Genomic DNA, 20,618 nt, shown 5'->3' with positions numbered 1-20,618 from the left:
TAGGGCCACTTTACCCCTGAGCTACATCTCAAGCCCCTTATGTTTTTACTTTTTAGTATACTTAATTTAGTTTGTAAATTGGTGTGTTATAGTTGTATATAATAGACTTCTTGTTACATATTAATACATGTACACGATATGACAGTATAATTCAGCCTATAACATTCCCCAAAATTTCCCCTTTCCCTTCCCTCTTCCCTGCTCCTGGTCCGTTTTCTCTGCTTCTACTGATCTCTTTGATTTTCATGAGGCTCCCCATACACTGCCCTAGTCTTTTTTTTCTTTTTCATCTCTAGCTTCCACATACAACCATGAGTTAACTTATAATAATCAAGTTCCATCCATTTTCCTGAAAATGACATAATTTCATTTTTTTTATGGCTCTGTTGTGTATGTATATCACATTTTCTTTATCTATTCATCCATTGATGGATACCTAGGCTGGTTCCCTAGTTTGCCCAACACTTTTTTATTTTTTTGAAACAGGGTCTCACTTTGTTGTCCAGGCTGTCTTTGAACTTGTGATCCTCCTGCCTTAGCCTCCTGAGTCACTGGGATTACAGGTTGTGCCATTGTGCCCAGCTAAAACTTAAAAATATTTAGACTTCAAATTTTAAATTGCTGTTTCCCTAGACTAATAGCATATGTTTATTTTTTTAAGTCTTTTTTAAAATTCTTTTTAGATAATAATACAAGGGGGAGAAATGAATGACAGTAGAGGGGGTAGAGAGAGAAGAGGGGAGGGGAGGGGAGGNTTCTGTGTAATACTTTTTTTTCTTTCTTTTAATATATATATATATATATATATATATATATATATATATATTTATTTTAGAGAGAGAGAGAGAATTTTTTTAATATTTATTTTCTAGTTATCGGCGGACACAACATCTTTGTTTGTATGTGGTGCTGAGGATCGAACCTGGGCCGCACGCATGCTGGACGAGCGCGCTACTGCTTGAGCCACATCCCCAGCCCCTCTGTGTAATACTTATTCAGTTTCTTTCCTTAGGCTGGCCTTGAACTCACGATCCTTCTGCCTCAGCCTCCCAAGTTACTAGGAGTGTGCCACCACGTCCAGCCATATGTGTTTTAAGAGTGATACATTTTTATTAGAAGTGGGCACATAACCAGGTTAGCATTGCCAAAACTAGAGAATTTGAACTCTGATTTTAAAAATTTAAAACTGCTAGTCCACTATCAGGTTGTTTAGGAAACAACATTAATATTTATTTATATTCTCTCAGTAGAAGATGCCAGAAGAAAACAGAAGCAGTCATGGATATGTGGTCATTTGTATGTTTTCAAAGCTAAAAAATGGGCACTCTAGAAGCTTTGGTCCCCAGCTGGCCATTCCCACAGAGGATGCCAAACTCCACTGGATAGGGAAAAGTAGCATAAAGTAGGGTCAATTAACTTCTACCTTGATTCATACATAGCACTGCCTGCTAGATCTTGATGTGCTAGTTGTATACCTGGGTAGAAATGAACTGGAAATGGTGAACATACTGGATATTATAAACCATATTAAGAAAGATTTAAAGTTTATCAAGCAAATATTGAAGACTTTTCCTCTATCCCAGCTGCTCGGGAGGCTGAGACAGGAGGATTGCGAGTTCTAAACCAGCCTAAAGCAACTCAGTGAGGCCCTGTCTCTAAATAAAATATTAAAAAGGGTTGGGGATGTGGTTCAGTGGTTAAAAACTCCTGAGTCCACAAAAAAATGGAAAAAATATTAGTCTAGCATGATCCAGTATGGTACCCAGAAAAAAAAGTATAGTGCCACTTGGTGAAACCTCCACATGATATGAATATACATATGAAGAAAAGTCATTGGGCTAACTGACTCCTTTATGATGTTCATCAGATGATATAATATCAGCCATGATTCCCTTGTGCCATAATCTTCAGTTTTATTTCATCTCAGAGTCCTGTTATCAGAGTGTGGTACAGATGTGTTCAATCTTGATTCACTTAATGTTTTGGAAACTCTTGAGATAACTAGGGGAATTGGGGTTGGAGTTAGAAGGGAAAATCAGGGGCTTTTGGTCTATAACTTGATATATTATTTTGACACTATAAATGTTTGGATACTTTGAATTTGCTGTTTGGATTCTAGTGCTTAAAAGGAATCATGCAGCTAATTCACATTTTGAGGGATAGTATTTTAAATCCATGAAGGGATACATGTGCCTCTGGGATTTGTAACATTAATTTTTCTTTGTTCCAGTGTAATTCCATTTCCAAATGAAAGACTGCTTATGTATATGTGGTAAAGCTTGTAATTTATTTTAAAAGATGCTATCAAAGCCAGGCATGGGGGCACAGACCAGAGACTCAAGAGGCTGAGGCAGGAGGATGGCATGTTTTAGGCCAGCCTAGACAATTCAGTGAGACTGTTTTAAAATAAAAAACTAAAAATGACTGGGGATATCGCTCAGTGGTAAAGCATCATTGGTTTAATCCTCACTATAAAGTTAAAAATTTTTTAAAAAGATGCTTTTTAAAAGGAGGCTTATAGGGCTGGGATTGTGGCTCAGCGGTAGAGCGCTCGCCTACCAAGCTCTACCAGCAGTAGAGTGCTCGCCTAGCACGTTCGAGGACTTGGGTTCGATCCTCAGCACCACATAAAAATAAACAAAATAAAACTATTAAAATAAATAAAAATTACTCCCTAAAACATTTTTTTAAAAAAGGGGGCTTATATTTTTATAAACAATTCTGTGGCATTTTCAATACAAACAACTACATAAATCTTTAATTTGGAAACCTTTTTTCCTTGACACATATGCTATCTTTTAATAATTTCTGTTTGACACTGGAAAAGGTTTGTCTTGTCATTGGTCCCATATCCCACTTGGATGTTTTTATTCTTCTGATAAATTCATTTACCTTGCAAGGGCTTATTTCAGGATGTTTTTGGTGAAGTTGTTAACTGATAATAGTTATAACCAATGTAAGCTTTGGCCATCATAGTATTAAGACAGTCATGTTTGATTTCTAATCATCTCTGAATCCACTTTCCTGTCTCCTTCCCCTGTGATTTGAGAGCATGTGTTTTAACTTACATTCATGTTTCATAATGCTTAGTAAGTAAGCTTAAAGTTTTTTTTAAGCTCTCAAATACTACTAGCATGAAGTCAGAAAGATTTTAGACATGTCACTCAGAGAAGCAAGCATGAGTTTATTAGAAGGGATAGGAAAAAAAAGGGGAGGACACTTTGAAGGGAATAAGTGGATATTCTCAGAGGACCCACACCCTTCCTGCCCTCCAGTTTTATTGTAATCCCAGAGAAGTTTCCAGAGAATCTTGCCCAGGTCCACCTCTTGACTTTTTTACTGACAGCCAGATAACATCAGGCTTTCCAAGTTCCCACCACACATAGTAAAGGTCTTTGTCACTTTAGCCCATACTGACCTATTCAAACTGGAATTTATTCTTATAGATTTTGTGGTTATTCTTATCTCCCTGAGTTCTGTAATCTGGTCTATGTGGAGTTCACACAAGTCCCCTCTTTCAAGGTAACTTGTGTTCTTATTGGCATTTTGGACCTGCATTTCTCCTGTAGATAACAGGTTATTTGTGGAGGAATGCAGGGCTATGGTAAATTGCTTTTTAAAAGAAAGCATGAGAGGATGGGATGTGGTGATGCATACATACCTGTAATCCGGGGAGGCCGAGGCAGGAGGATCACAAGTTCAAGGCCCTAAGCAACTTTGCACAACCATGTCTCAAAAAACTAAAAAGCTTTGGGGTTGGTAAAATGCCCCTGGGCTCAATACCAGTAGCAAAAAAAAAAAAAAGATAAAGAAAGCAAGTGGGGGTCAGCACAGTGGGCTCAGCTTATAGAATTATTCCCTTAATTTCATGTTTCCACTGCTCTTGTCTGTCTTTACCTATTGCTTGGAAGTCAGGTTGGCAAGAAACAAGGTTTATTGAAAGTCAACCTTGAGGAAGAGAGAAAAGACCTTTTTGTCTCAAATTTTCATCTTGAGTTGGGGGCCCTCTTTTTATAAAAGAAGGCAAAGTGAGACACAAAATAGGAAATATGCATATGCAGATTTAGTTCACCAGAGAACAAGTCAGTCTTAATTCCTTGTTGTCTGTCCTCAGCATAAAAGTTTTTATTATCAAGTTCAGGACATACAGGATGCAGAAAAACAAGTCATCAGGAAGTTACCTTTAAATTTAGAGGGTATCTGTTTCCGAGTACACTTTTAAAGATGCTAGACTAAATTACTCATTAGTAATTAGTCTTATCTTTTGGATAGTGTTGATTTCCTAATACTAGAAAAGTTACATCATTTCCTGAAGATTAGTTGGTAATTGTATGTTACCTGGCATGTAAATGGTGCAGCATTTTGTTGAGAATTGTTTCTCAGAGTAGGCTATTACCTTTTCAGTTGTTCATCTGGAATTGTAGAAGAGCACTTCTGAAATCTGACTCTGCTTGGGTAAAAGGTCAGTATGTGGGTACTTGAGGTATGGAAGTTTGCCACAGATTTTTCTTGATCTTAGTAAAGATGCAGAATATCAGAGTTTCTTTTAAGATATTTAGAGGAAAAACTTATTTGAAAAGTGTCCAATAAGTAGATGAGAATCTTCCACCAAATCTTTCTTCTTATTTGTTTATGTGAACAAACTTAAAAGTGGTAAGCAGCTCATAACGTTTTGAGGATTTTGTTGTTGTTGTTTGTGTGTTTGTTTTACTTTTAAAAACTCTGGGTGTTTCTTTTTTATTTCAGATTTGATTTGTAGTTCTTACCTTTTTAGAAGGTAGTTGGATTTGAAGTAAGTTTAGATATACTTTGTATTAAGGTCTGTGTATGAACAGGGGGTTAAGACTAGGTCTAATCTTGGCAGGTCTAGCCTTCTCAGATGAACTATGACTTTTATGGGCAAAGCAGTTTGCTATCTCAGCTTCATTCCTATTTTGAGTATTAATAGCTTTGGCTGAATGAGTCTTGGTGCTGTATGGTTGCATTTGCCTCAGTCTTTTTCATTAGAAACAATGTAAATCCTAGGATTTAAATGTGAGTTTTCAAAAATAGGGATTTGAGGGGCTGGGGCTGGAGCTCAGCCATAGTGCACTTCCTGGCATATGTGAGGCACTGGGTTTGATTCTCAGCACCACATATAAAAACAAATAAAAAAGATATAAAAAAAGAAAAATAGGGTTTTGAAAATTTAGAATCAGTATAAGTTAATCCTTTAGTTCAGATATGGTAACTTTAGTTTGTTGGTGTTTGTGAAAAATTCAGAATAGATTATAAGAAGACCCACAAGCCTTTATTAGTTCAAATAACTTCTACACAGATAAATGGAATTTAACTATTACATGTGATTGGCTACAATTTGAATGCCTAGCCATGTGTTCATATCATTTGGGTACTTAATTTCTGGGAGAAGGATTTTCTCATCTCACAAGACCCATAATAAAATTTCACATAGGTTATAATAAGACAAGTGATTTTTAGAAACAAGTATAATTTTCTATTCTAATGCCTCCTTGTCAAAGTGGGGGACTTAATGAGATATCATCTTCACTTTTCTTTTTATATGCCACTCTTTGGGCGCTGAAATCTGAACTAAACTCTTATAGAAATTATCCTTTTTTGCTCTCTTTTAAGGACTTCAGTAATTTAGTACAGTGTGAGAAATTGGAGGTTTTGATTTGGACTAAATTCCATCTGAATGACTAAGTAGCTAAGTCTTTAAGTCATTGAGTCTGTGAAAGGTTCTCAAGAAATACAGCTAACTCTCTGATATATTGTATTATGAATGTTTAGCAATTGCAGAAATAACATGTTATCTTTTTATACATCATCATTTGAAGTAGACTGCCTTATTCTACACATGGCCATGAATGGTGAATTCTTGATTAGGTAAGAGAATACCCTCAGGTAGGGACCTGTAAAGTTTGGAAGTCCACAAGGCCACCCTTACTCTGACACCAGTTGCCAGTTCGAGAGTTCTCAAGACCACGCTGAGATTCTATAATTCTCTAGAAGGACAAACTCACTGAAAACTATTATACTAAGACTACAGCAAAATGATGCAGATTAAAATCAGCTAAGGAAAGAGATGTATGGGGTAATCAAGAAAGTTCCAAGTTGAAGGCTTCTGGTTGTCCTCTTTGAATGGTGTCATAAGACACTGCTGACTTTCCCTAACCACAACATATAACAATATATACAGAATATTTTCAACCAAGGAATCCCACCTGAGCTTTGATGTTCAGAGTTTTTATTGGGGCTTAGTCATGAAGACATGGTTGGTTCACTCCTGGTGGAACTGACCTTTAGTTTCCAGGCCCTCCAGAAGTTGAACTGTTACTACAGCAAAGCCTGAACCCCCCACCAGACTATTTTGTGTGGCCCAAGGCCCCCAGGTAAATAAACAAAGACATTCATACCAGGGAGGGTATTCCAAGGGCTTAGAGCTCTCCTCCAGGAGCCAAGGGTAAAAGCCAGTCCTCTCCCTTTTGGGGTAAGACTAATTACTTACTACACAGAACCAGACCATAAAATATCTTGTTTTTATTTGAACTTTTTAAAAATACCCTAAAGTACTTCCCACCATTAAGATCTATCAAAAACTTCTTGCTGTTAGTATAATTTGAAGATGAGAAGGCAACATAAGAGTACTGGAAAAAGAGGGTACCCTGTCATGCACAAGGCCTTGGGTTGTGTCCGTTGCACCCTAAATGAAAGACAGGTCCATGTTTACCTAAGTATGGGCTGGGCCATCACGAATGTTACAAAGCAGGAATTATGGCACACTCCTATTCTTTGAGGGATGGTTTTATAATAGAGAATAAGTTGGAAACTTAACTTTGGTTTGTATAGCAAAAGCAGAGATTGTCACAGAAAAGATTTAATGCATGTTGCATTTTTCTAATGTTTTGAATTTATTTAGAGAACCCAAACTTATAAATTAATTTTCAACTCTCTGGCAAAAATGGCAAACCAAAGCAAGTCAAAGAGAGAGAATCATGCTAGTATTACCTGCTAAACCATATGTCCCCTTGGAGACAGGAATAGTATCTTTTATTTGACTCATGAAGAGGCTTACACTGAATTGCAGTGGCTGTTGAGGCATATTTATTTGAGTAAGTTGAAACAGTGATAGTGTTGAAATCTATAATGTTAAGTATTTTATTCACTTTTCAATACCCTTTCCAACTATAGCCCTTCAAAGCAATAGAGCTTCAGAAGTTATTTTCTGATTTTCAGAGAGAAGAAATATTGATTAGCTCTTCTTCATTTGGTTTTATAACACCTTGCCATTTTAGCATTGTTATGTTGATTAACAATTTTAATTACCTTCTACATTCCAGCACAAATAAGAGAAAGGAAGGTTCCTGTAAAGCACATCCTAAGGACTTCTAGTTCCTGGGGCCTTGAGATTACTTTTATCCAGGACTCCTCGAAGATAAGTAATTCTATTGGTTTCAGGAAACCCTTCAACAGTTTGCCACTCATGTTTAGGTTGCATGTAAGGAGTATGTGGTCCCTCCCTATCAACTTTTAAACTGTTTGTAGTAAGAACTGTTAAGAAAGTATGTTCCAGTTGTTGTGCTGGTGCTTTGAGAATTAATTATGGGTTAATGGAAGAAAGATCATGGGTAGCAGTTAGTCTTAACCATAACTTCGTGATAGAGATGGAATCTGATATTCAAGAGCATTAAACTCTATTAGTTCAGAATGGCTTAGAGTTTATTGAAGGGAGAGGTAGTGCTTGTTATGGAAAAGAGCAGGATCATTTTGCTGGTATTTAAAGCACACAGGTCATTTGCAAGGCCTTCAAAAAGTTTGCCTTTCATAGACTGTGGGTAGCATAATTTAAATATAGCAGGAGTAGAACATAAGTTTAAAAATGAGATTGGGGTAATGGTGACAAAGCCAGAAAATAGACATTAATAATGGCAACAAAATATCTGGTTGTAGTTCCTCCCTTCACTGGTTTTCACTTTTTCTTTTTCATTTCATCTTCATGGAATGTTTGTTGAGAATATTCTGAAGTTCAGACTTTCTCGTTGCAAATTCTTTTATTTTTTTGATTATCACGGAAGGTTTTTATTTCATCTTCAAATCTGAAGCTGAATTTTGCTAGATTTTTGGTTGGCATCCATTTTCTTTCAGAGCTTGGTATATGTTATTCCAGGACCTCCGAGCTTTGAGAGTCTGGGTTGAGAAATCAGCTGTGATCCAATTTGGTTTTACCCCTATATGTAATCTCATATTTTTCTCTCTCAGCATTTAAATTTTTATTCTTGTTCTGTATGCTGGGCATTTTCATTATAATGTGCCTTGATTTGTGTATGTTGTAATTTTGCACATTTGGGGTCCTGTAAACCTCTTATATTTGATTTTCTATTTCATTATTTAGACTTGAAATTTTCTGATATTATTTCATTCAAAAGATTGTGCATTTCTTTGGTTTGTATCTCCACACCTTCATCTATCCTTATAATTTGGTCCTTTCATGTTATCCCATAATTCTTGCAAGTTCTGTTCATGGTTTCTTAACATCTTCTCTCCGTGGTCAACTCTATTTTCAAGATTATACATTTGTCTTCATTGCCTGAGGTTCCATCTTCCAAGTGGTCTACTCTGTTGGTGATGCTTTTATTTTATTTTTAATTTGGTTTATTGTTTCCTTCATTTTAAGAATTTCTGTTTGGTTTTTCCCCACAATCTCTAACTCTATTGAACTGATCTTTTACTACCTATATTTGCTCTTTTATATCATCTTTTACTTTTAGTTTAACTATGTTCATTCTAAATTCCTTCTCCGACATTTCTTCCACTGTGGTATCAATGGATTCTATTATTGGAGTATCTTGGTTTGGTTGGAGAGATTTGTTTCCTTGTTTTTTCATGTTCTTTGAGTGTCTACCTATCCAACAGTATGGATCTGAGGCAGTAGAATTTCTACCCTGTGGACTTAGAGTGTCTCTGAAGGTTTCTAATACCTCACTGTTTAGGGGGAGACAAATAAAAACAAGAACCAATCAAACAATTTACAGCATTAAATCAAATAGCTCCTATTATGACATCTATAATGTTAACACAATAAACAAAAATTATATAATTAGTTATGCCTATAATAAAAACAGCAAGTTTGTGGGCTGGGGTTGTAGCTTAGTTGTAGAATGCATGTGTGAGGTACTGGGTTCAATTCTCAGCACTGAATATAAATAAATAAAATAAAAGTTAATTGACAACTACAAAAATATTTTTTTTAAAAAAACCAGCAAGTTTGCAAAAGGGTTTACATTTTCAGTTGGTAGACAGGGAGAGAACAGAAGTGATAAAGGATGTGATGATTATGAGGGAGGAGGAGAGAATAAGAGATTAAAGGAAGAATGAAAGAACAATAGAGATTGGCTGTCAGAATCATTTCTAACCCCATACCCCCCCACACACTCCCCCTCCCTACCCCACTATGAATCAGCCTCCTTATATCAGAGAAAACATTCCGCATTTGTTTTTTGGGGGATTGGCTAATTTCACTTAGCATTGTCTTCTCTAACTCCATCCATTTACCTGCAAATGCCATGATTTTATTCTCTTTTGTTGCTGAGTAATATTCCATTGTGTGTATATGCCACATTTTTTTAATCCATTCATCTATTGAAGGGCGGTGGAATGTGATGGACATTATTATCCAAAGTACATGTATGAAGACATGAATTGATGTAAATATACTTTGTATACAACCAGAGATATGAAAATTGTACTCTGTATGTATAATAAAAATTGTAATGCATTCTGCTGTCATATATAAATTTAAAAAGTAATTAAGGGCTGGGGATGTGGCTCAAGCAGTAGCGTACTCGCCTGGCATGCGCGGGGCGCTGGGTTCGATCCTCAGCACCACGTAAAAATAAAATAAAGATGTTGTATCCACCGAAAACTAAAAAATAAATGTTAAAAAATTTTCTCTCTCTCTCTTTAAAAAAAATTAATTAAAAAAGAGATTGGCTATTAACAGAAGAAAAAAGAGGATAAGGAAACGAGAAAAAATGTAAAGCAAAAATTTAAATAAATTAAAAATTAAAACAAAAGAATACAAAACAAAAATAAAATATACTAATCAAGCATTCTAGTTCACAAAAAACTTATCCATGTAAAATAACTGACTTCAAAAATGCTAGCGATAAGGAGAGAGAGAAAAAAACAGAAAATTGTATAAATGTCCATGTACCATTAAGGTTACTATTAAAGAGTGAAAAAGAATTAAAAAAAAAAAAAACTTGATGAAAAGTTAAAGAATTCTTCCTGTTGGAGTTCAAAATATTCTCAGCATCTCTTCTTAGCAGTTTAGGTGGGGTCTTCTGGAGTGTGATATCCCATCCTCTGGATTGCTGGAGTGAGAGAGGTAATCCCATAGGCATAGTTCCTGGGGGCAGGGTTTAGGTTTAGGTGGGCTCCAGGCTCTTCACTGAAGGCTAATTGGTCTGAAGATTGTAAATCAATGAACCTCCAGGGCCCAGTACTTGCTGGTCTATGCTGGAGTACTTTACCCCAGAGTTCCCCTGGATTCCACTCATCTGGTGGGGAAGCCAGTTATTAGTCCTCTGTGTCACCTGCAGACCCCACGCTTTCTGGTCTTGGGTTCAGTCTCCAAACAATTTCTCCTGCCCCCACCTTCTCAGTTCACAGCCAGAGGCATCTCTCCGAGCCCATCCTTCAAGCAGTCGGATTGGAAAGGGAGGGATAGAGCTGGATGGGTTCCTGAAATCCGTTATCCCCTGTATAAAATCTCTCTCCACATTTGATTTTTTTCTGGTCACTTAAGCACACACTATGTTGTGAAGTGTGTGTTTATTGGGCCTGTATTTCAGGGCAAACTGGAGTTTGCCAGGAGTCAGCTTCTTCTGCTGCCGGCCTGGCCCTGGCCCTATGCGGAAGCTGTAAAGGCAGCAGCTTCTTTCCCCACACAGAGATGTCATGCAGCATGTGTTTCAGGTTTGTGGGGCAATGTCCTTGGTCTCTAAACACTTCATACCCAGACATACCTCAGGCCTCCCCAAAATGCAGGCCTTTAATTCCCTTATCCCTCTATTGTACTCATGGAGGAACCTCTCTGGCTGGAGCTTCTGGCCTGTCTTATGGCAGCATCTATGCCACTGGAGATTTTTTTCTTATTATATCAATATCTTATGTTTCTGATCTGCTTTGAATGTCCAGTTTTAGGTTCCAGTAAAGTACCCTCCCCCTTTTTTGATCACCCATCTTGGGAGAAGCTGCCTCTCTTCTTTGTTTCTTGGTTTCATGCCACGGAGCGTCCAGGAATGCAATCACCTCTCTGCAGTGTTCTTAACCTTTTTCTCATTTATTCTCCTAGCCAGTCAGCCCTTTTATTTTTTTTTCTTTTTAAGAATTTTTTTTAATATTTATTTTTTTTTTTTAGTATTTGGCGGACACAACATCTTTGTTTGTATGTGGTGCTGAGGATTGAACCCGGGCTGCACGCATGCCAGGCGAGCGCGCTACCGCTTGAGCCACATCTCCAGCCCCCAGTCAGCCCTTTTAGACATTTTTTTTCCCTAACCATTCTCCTCACAGAAATGTTATATGTGTATCTTTGAATAAAAAAAAAGCAATATATCATTTTCTAAATTCATTTTTTTACCCTTGTTGGGCATGTATGGGGGTGATCTCACCCCCATTGAGAATGTACTTGGATCAAAATTATAAAGACTAAACTTTGAACTCAGGTTAAAACTAGAGAGAACAGGCTTCATACCCATGTTTTGTGGCTGGTAAGAGGTGAATAAATGGACATTTCCTTGTCTGAGTGGATTGTAACTACAGAATACAAACAAGTAGAAAATGTAGTCATTGTACTTTGACTAAATAGAATTAGGAAGAGGGATAGATGCAAACTTTAAGGCATTTTGTCCTTAAAAGGGATCTGGAGAAATAAGTTTTCTTGCTAAGAAAGGAAGGTGTTTTAGTTAGCTTTTATGTCACTGTGACCACTGTGACCAGCCATCTCTTCCTGCCTATAGTTACCGCCCAGTTAATCCGTACCAGTAAATGAACCCACTGATTTGGTTTTACTCTCAATTTAGTCATTTCACTACTGAACATTCTTGCATTTTCTCACATATGACATGAGCTTTTGGGAGATACCACATATCCAAATCTAACAGAAAATTCTTTTGAACAGTGAGGAGCTAGGCACATAATTAAAGGAGTTAGGATTCTTGTGCCAAAGCAGAGAGGAAGAAAAACAGTGGAATACTCCTATTGATGGTTTTTGTCTTCTCTGATTATATCCTCCTGCAGATTCTTGCCTTTGTGGAAGATGGTAAAAGAGGATTTAGGGATTTATGGCTTTAGGGAGGGATCAGAAGGATTAAGGATTTTGGTTAGATTTAATGGCAGGTGAGCCTTTGAAGTCCTGGGCAATTGGGTGGCTATATATGAGGCCCTGTTGCGGGGCAGCCTATCTCCAGGGATATATGAGATGGACAAGGAGTCCAGGCTGAGGAGAGATGTTTACTGGGAGTAGGGGTAGTACAAACACATCAGAGATGCCAGAAGTGAGTGAGTGAAGATATGAATGGGTGAATTCAGGAAAGTTGCCATGGTCTTCCTGGTACCTTCATTGTATGTATTGGAGGGGATGGATAAAAGGGTGGTAGAAGAAACTGTAGTGTCGGAGAAAAATGAGGAAATGAGCTTAGAAATAATGGTAATAGCTGGTAAATTGATACAAATGCTTTGGAAGTGAGGTATTAAGAGAAGCCAGGGTATGGAAAACAAAACCTTGATTTTCATAGGGGAAATTTAGTCCTCTAGCTTTGCAGCTCTGAATTCCAAAGCACAGTTTGTCTGAAAGAGTTAATACTTTTGTTTCTAAAAATATGGGATAATAAGCTAAAATGCTTTTGTAAAATGAGAAGTGAATTCTGAAACATATATACTATATGGATTTGTATGTTAATAATCAACCATTTGCCTCTATGAACCCTACAGGATGGATAGTTTGGGCTCCCCTCAGCAGGAGGTTTCTTGATGGAAAGGAGGAGACCCTTATAGGGAGAAATAGTGAACACTGGGAGGCAGTGTGATGTTGGGACTTTTTCACTGTACCAGGGTTCCTAGGACACTCCTCAGGTCATGGAGGACACTGAACTTATTTTTACCTGCTAGATAAAGAAAATCCAACTCAGAGAGACCTTTTTCTTCTGGGTTGGAAACAAAAGAAAGGAAAAAAAATAACTCTACACTTCCCTTCAAAATCTGTGATGCTGGAGAACTCCAGAGTCTCCCAGTGTAACCTGGGTAAGGATCAACTTCTATGAGAAGACAGTTTTACTAATCAAAAACTGAAAAAGGCAAAAATCAAACCAGCTTCTAGAACTGCGAAAGTCGCAATCAAATGGCCCATTCAAAGCATGTGTGGAACTGGGGACTGTGGCACATGCCTATAATCCCAGCAACTGGGGAGGCCAAGGCAAGAGGATCACAAGTTCAGAGCCAGTCTCAAGGCCCTAAGGAACTTCGCAAGACCCTGTCTCAAAAAATAAAAAACGGGGAATGGGAGGGCTAGAGATGTGGCTCAGTAGTTAAGCACCCCTGAGGTTCAATCTCTGATTTTAAAAAAAAAAATGCCTGGTAATAGTATAGCAGAGTATTTTGGACAGCATACTTTCTTTGGAGACAGTGTGCCTTGGCACCAGGAAAGGGCCTGTAATGAATGAGGACATGGGTGGTGAAAGTTGGGCACATTTTTGCAAACATACTGAAGAGGTCTGTTTCCCTGGTTAGTGTAACTCTGTCAAGTTGATAAAAATTTTCAACTCAAGGTAGAAGTGATACTTTGTTAGTCTGTAATCATCCCTTATTCCTTATTGGCAGTTAAGGTTAAATATATTTCTTATGTCCCTATATGGTATTCTATAGTCAAATATAATTGAAAAAAAAAACTCATTTATGTTTGCTGATTTAGAACCATAACTGAAGAACGTTAATATTAATAAAGAGTACCCATAGTTTTTTTAAAGGAAAGGCCTTTCTAGAGAAAATTCTGAAAGATAAGTTCTTTGAACTGAAATGTGCAAGGAAATTATACTGATTAGAAAGAGAATTTGAAAAAGAACAGTAAGGAGTCTGAGAATAAACAAGTTTCATGAACTGCTAAATTTTTTGGATATCATTCTCTTTTGCTCACCTGTTCTACCATCTTCTCTTAATAGGGAGTAAAGGAGTAAAAGTCTTGTAGAAGCTGAGGAGCCTTACTAACCTGTTCATCAGTTTAGGGAAACTGCCCATTTTAGTCATTGAGTGGCCTCTCCTGGCTGGCTGTCTTCTTTCAGCTTAGCAGTAAAACCAGAGAACGGGGCTTGACTCAAATTAAGAAGTATTTTTCTTTGGTATAAATTTATGGTCTCATTTGTTGGAGATTTAGGAATAATTGTAATATTTAGGGTTATAGTCTCTGCCTAATTGAGATTAATTGGGCTGTAAATATGGATTAAAAGAGTAATTTCTTAGAGCGAAAATTTCTGAATCGGCTCACGTTTTTTGTTGTTTATTATGGAATTGTAGCAAACATTTTCTTTTTTATTTCCTCCTATTTTGAAAGTGTCTGCTCATATTTTGACCTGTTCTCTGAAGGTTCCTGTGAGAGGAATAGAGAGAGCTTGGGAAATAAGCAAATGTATTTTTGTCTTTGTCTCCTGCAGGTCCCAGCAGAGATGGCACAATCAGCGAGGACACCATTCGAGCCTCTCTTATCTCAGCAGTCAGTGACAAACTGAGGTGGCGAATGAAAGAGGAAATGGATCGCGCTCAGGCTGAGCTCAATGCCTTGAAACGAACAGAGGAAGACCTGAAAAAAGGTCACCAGAAACTGGAAGAGATGGTCACCCGTTTAGATCAAGAAGTAGTAAGTAATTCATCCAAGACTTTGAGGTTTGGGAATTGAAGTTTAGTCATGGCAAAATGTTCTGTGTATACCATGGGTATGCATGGATTAAAGAGTTTAGAAAAATTATAGGTGTCTAGGGCTGAAGTTGTGGCTCAGAGCACTTGCCTGGCATGTGGAAAGCCCTGGGTTCAATCCTCAGCACCACATTCAAATAAATAAAAGCTCCATTTACAACTAAAATATATATATATATATATATGTGTGTGTGTGTGTGTGTGTGTGTGTGTGTGTGTGTATAATTTTAGAAATTTGACTATAGCTTCTTTATAGCATTATTTAAAATAGAGCCCATGTTTGTTCTTTGGGATGTGAATGATATTTAGAGCATTTTGCTTGCACCTTTGCCCAAAGGTGCCACCCAAAGAAAGGACTGTTTGAATATGTGATGTTGCCACACAGTTAGAGTTCGAAGCCACAATAAAGATCCACAGACCGTGAGTTATAGATTTAAGGGACAGTTCTGTTTCCAAATGTTGTTTAAACCATTTTAGAGTTATCTTCAGTGAATTCTTCTAACTTGAGAGAGTCCCATAAACATGGTGTGTTTCTTTGTGACAGATTGTTTTTCTTTAGAGTCAGCATGTAAATCAGTCCTGTGTCTTTATTTAGTGAAAATGAAGTAAAGGCACTAGCATAACTTGAGAGCCAGTTTCACATGTCCACTTTTCATACCCATGAGGGAGAATTAATTTCAGTAAAGAATTATTGCCAGGCATGGTTGCACACACCTATAACTCCAGTGACTCAGGAGGCCTAGGTAAGGAGGATCACAAGTTCAAAGCTAGCATCAGAAACTTAGCAAAGCCCTAAGCAACTTAGCTAGACCCTATCTTAAAATAAAAAGGGCTGGGGATGTGGCTCAGTGGTTAAGCACCTCTAGATTCAATCCCCAGAGCCAAAAAAAAAGGTTAAAAGTATTGAAATTCAAAGGCTTTGGAGGAAATGATTTGTACCTAGACATGGAGAATGGTTCTAGTATGTGTATAAAGTGAACTCTGTAGTGGCCAGCCATTTTCAGAAGTTCAGGAAAGTGACAATAATGTAATTTAGAGCCTACAACCACCACATACAGTATCCTCAAACTAAAGCCAAGTGTTCAGGACTCTGCGTTGTTACTCTGTGGCAGATACCCACTTGTTTAGAGGAAGAACCTCTTTTATGTAAAGTGACTTCCTCCTGGAATGCATCTTGTGGATGGCTTAGTTTTCATTATCGCTTGTTAACTGATAAGTGCAACTCTTGTCACTGTTACTAAATGTGCTCAACTCAGGATATTTCCACCACTGTCCTGTTTTCATTCAGCCTATTAGATCGCCTTTTCCTCTACTTTTGACTAGTGTTATTGTTTTATTAGTCCCTTCCTGTGAAGTTGTCTGACAAGCAAATAATTATGTACAAATTAGTATAAAGCTTTCATGCACGTACTGTTCTGTTTTCAGGCTGAAGTTAACAAAAACATAGAACTTTTGAAAAAGAAGGATGAAGAACTCAGTTCTGCTCTGGAGAAAATGGAAAATCAATCTGAAAATAATGATATTGATGAAGTTATCATTCCCACAGCCCCACTTTATAAACAGATCCTAAATCTGTATGCAGAGGAAAATGCTATTGAAGACACTATCTTTTACCTGGGAGAAGCCTTGAGACGAGGAGTAATAGATCTGGATGTCTTCTTAAAGGTATGTCTTCCTCACTCTGTTTTCCAGGCTTTTAGATCTTGTGCTATAGGGACACTGACCTTGAAAACCACAAACCAAAAGGGTTTCTCTGTAGGGAAGTTTAAGATAATTTTTCCATACAAGAGCAAGCAGGTGAGATATATGACCATGAACAAGCAGTGTCTTCTTACTTAGAGCGCTGAGGATCACTCCAAGTAAGGAGAAATTGGGCTAGGGTCTGCAGTTCCTACCCGCCTGGCAGAATCAAGATGGCTGTAACTCTTCTATTATAACTATTGTGTCTGAGTGTATCAAGGGGACATAAATTTACATAGGTTCTTTCAGGTTATAGTATTTAAATTGAGATCACTGACTGCTCACTCCATCTTTTATCTGTTAATGTTGTATAATTTTAGATTGGTTTTCCCCCAATAAACAGCCCTCTCCAAGGAAGTGGGCTACTCTTTTGAATAAAAATTTTCCTAGGCTTAATGCTGTTATACAGATATGAAAATCTAATAAGCTGGGTTTGGTTACTGCTGTTTGGTGGGTCATGGAGAATATAGTTTTAAGAATAGCAGCAGCCATCCTTTCAATATTTGGTCCAGCTGCTGTTGGTGCCTCAGTGTACATGTGAGGCTGGTCAGGTCATTTAACTGTTCTTACTGTGGGTGAGAGGCTAAACCATGTGCCTTAGGTCTGATGCAAGCTTAGGTCTGAGGCAAACATATGAATTGGTATAAACCAGAGACCCAAGAGAGAACTCTATACACTGTCTCCTGCTTTGATGGCGTAGCATAGGGAAAGATGCACCTGGTTAGGTAAGAGATGTATGCTACTTGGTAGGGATTAGACCACGGACAAAAACTAACCCCATGTTGCTTATCCTTGCCCATCCCCTTTTTATAGCCAAGTGAGAAGAGTGGGTAACTTCCATTAGGATCATGCTACCAAGTTTTCATGGCAAAGTGAGACATCTTGGTTATATATCAGAAGTGTAACTCAGTGGTAGAATACTTGCCTGGCATCTGTGAGGTTCTGGGGTTGATCTCCATCACCACCCAAAACAAACAAACAAAAAAGAATAGAAAAGGATAAAGCTCAAAATTCTGAGCCAGATCCTCGAATGTGGTGCTTTCCCTGTAAGCCTCAGAAGACTTTGCTCTAACGTAGTCTACTGGCTTCATTATGGTGAAGTTTTAAAAGCCACAAGTAATGAGGTAGTGATTCCAAACACAGGTTGATATTGGTAATGTATTTAGGATTCTTAGATCCCGTTTAGGTTATAGCTATCTGATACTTCATGCATGAGCCTGGATCAAAGCCATTCTAAACTGTTGAAATTTTTCCCCCCCTCCCAGCATGTACGTCTGCTGTCCCGTAAACAGTTCCAGTTGAGGGCACTAATGCAAAAAGCAAGAAAGACTGCTGGTCTTAGTGACCTCTACTGACTTCAGCTGGAGTTTGACCTCTTCTTAAAGCATTCTTTTCTTCTCTTTTATCAGTAGGTACCCAGAATAAGTTATTCAGTTTATCATTCAAGTGTAAAATATTTTGAATCAATAATATATTTTCTGTTTTCTTTGGGTAAAGACTGGCTTTTATTAATGCACTTTCTATCCTCTGTAAACTTTTTGTGCTGAATGTTGGAACTGACTATGCTAAATAAAATTTGTTGCATAATTTTTCTCTTCTTTCTTGGACTTCTTTAGGAAAGATCTATGAACCTTCATAAGAAGCAGTCTTCTCACTTAGCAACCAAACCATAATATTGATCAATAATATTATTACAATTTAGTGTTATTTATTCTATAGGATATAAAGAGAATTTTATTTAATATGGAATATATTTGAATAAATATTGAATGATTTGAAAACTGATCTTTTTGTGAGAGGTATGTGTAGCTTACCCTCCCACCAGTCCTTGCTAGATCTGTTTCCTTTCTATGGCCTGACTGAACCATAACTGTTTCTGTCAGAGAGAAAGGAACAGAATGGCAGGTGCCAAGCTATACACCCAAGATCTATGTTAGCTAGACAAGATGGTCTGGACATAATAGGATCTGTGCCTTCCCCTTTAATTGTTTCATAAGCATGATTGGATTTTCACACCATGTGTAAGATGTGCCCCCCTCAAATCTTTTTATAATGTCAGCACATTTCCTATCTGAAGTGAAAAAATAAACTTTTTTTTTTTTTTTAAGAAAAAGGAATGCACAAGCATCCTTATCTTTGTTGGCATTTGAAGTTCTGTCTTTATGGGAAGTGATGCTGTAACCAAATTTATGATGAAAAAATGAGCTACCTACCTAGTAGATGTCCTGCAGAGCTCATCCAACTAGAACAAAATATTCCCCATCGAAATGAGAGTGGTAGAAGAAGAAAACATCCCAATGTGAAATGTTTTCCTTTAGAGATTTATACCTAGCCCAAGAGAAGAATAACCAATTGCAACATCAGAGGGGTTTATAGTTCAGATATTTTCTTAGAAAATTAAAATCCACTTATAAAAATTATCAGAATAAAAACTGCCAAGGTTAAACCAAGGTTTTACTTAGGGTTAGGATTGTAACATTTACATTATTTTTGTGTGTATGTGCTTTTTACATTTTAAAATCATGAACCTAAGGAGTAAGTTGGAGAAATAACATAACTGAAAGCTATTTTGTAGCAACCTAACATTGCTACAGAACTGAATTTCTCCTAGAAATTCCTTATAGTTATTATTTAATGTAAGTACTAGATTTATGAAGGTAAGTTCAGAGATCCAGAAATGAACATAAAATCAATTTCACTACTAAAGTAAAGACTATATGGAAGTTGTTTAAAAAAAAAAAAATACATTGAGTCCACTGGATTGGACTCAGCAGTGAGCAAGACAGAAATTGGTCCCTGAATGTTAAATTTATCTGGTGATCCAGGTGCAGTGATGAATTCCCATAATGCCAGTGGTTCAGGAGGCTGAGACAGGAGGGTCACAAGTTCAAGGCCACCCCAGCAATTTAGTGAGGCCCTAAGCAACTTAATGAGAACTTATTTCAAAATAAAAAGGTCTGGAGTTGTGGCTCAGTGGTGGAGCACCTGCTAAAAGTACAGAAAATATATAACAACATAAACTTGAGGCACTAATCTTAACCCTTGGCAGAATTCAGTATCACAACTAATTTCTAAGGTACCAAAAACATGAAGCCTATTAACTAGAAACCACTTTTTCATGGGCATTTTTCCATATGAGAGTTCATAGCCTTCAAAGGAACACCAGCAATATTAACTGCGCTCCTCCTAAGAAAGAGGAAAAAGAAATCCATTTATTGTATGTATTACAGTGCACATTAGTGCTCTCACCCCGCCCCACCCCTGTGGGATCTGTGTTGTCCAGGCTGTCCTCAAACATCTGGGCTCAAGTAATCCACCTGCTTCAGCCTCCCAAGTAAGCTGGGACTACTGGTACATGCCACCACACCCAGCTCAAAGGATTTTTTTAAAATTTGTTTTAATTGCTTTAGGTGATTTTCAACTAAGAGTATTCAATAGAACCATCTAAAAATTCAGCCAAGAAGTAATAGTGTACACCTGTAATCCCATCATCGGGACATTTGAGACAGGAGGAATATAAATTCAAGGCCAGCCTGAGCAACAGATTGTATCTCAAAATAAAATACAGAGGGCTGGGAATGTAGCTCAATGGTAGTCTAGCATGCACAAAGCCCTGAGTTCAATTCCCAGTACTGCGCAAAAAAAAAAAAAAAAAAAAAAAAAAAGNCCGATAACTAAAAAAATAAATAAATAAAAAAAAAAAAAAAAAAAAAAAAAAAGTGTTTTTGGTAAGATTTTTAGAAATTTTTAAAACTTAAAATTCTGAAACCCCAACCCCAGATCTTCCATGGATTGAGGGAATCTACGATTCAGACATTTTGACAGGTTCTCCAAGCAAGAAAGTGGCAGTTTTACACTGTCAGCTATAAGTAATTTAAACTTCTCTCCCTTTAATTCCAACTCCGTGGTCA

General features: G+C 37.4%; 1 protein-coding gene and 1 non-coding gene across 2 annotated transcripts in view; both read left to right on the top strand.

Moving 5' to 3' along the window:
- Tsg101 (tumor susceptibility 101) overlaps positions 1-18,294 on the top strand; it is a 52,172-nt gene extending 33,878 nt beyond the window's left edge. The window contains exons 8-10 of the mRNA XM_015477686.2: positions 14,709-14,911; positions 16,393-16,632; positions 17,973-18,294. Coding sequence (XP_015333172.1) covers positions 14,709-14,911; positions 16,393-16,632; positions 17,973-18,062 — 533 coding nt within the window. The 3' untranslated portion in view covers positions 18,063-18,294. The remainder of the gene's footprint in view (positions 1-14,708; positions 14,912-16,392; positions 16,633-17,972) is intronic.
- Positions 18,295-18,684: 390 nt separating this feature from the next.
- Positions 18,685-18,784, top strand: LOC125612191. The gene has a single exon (XR_007342531.1). It is a non-coding gene; the product is annotated as a small nucleolar RNA U13 (small nucleolar RNA).
- Positions 18,785-20,618: the final 1,834 nt, after the last annotated feature.

This window comes from Marmota marmota, unplaced genomic scaffold (genome assembly GCF_001458135.2).
Source record: "Marmota marmota marmota unplaced genomic scaffold, marMar, whole genome shotgun sequence".
Taxonomy (NCBI): domain Eukaryota; kingdom Metazoa; phylum Chordata; class Mammalia; order Rodentia; family Sciuridae; genus Marmota; species Marmota marmota.
Note: the sequence above shows the minus strand (reverse complement) of the source record. Positions and strands in the feature narration are given on the sequence as shown.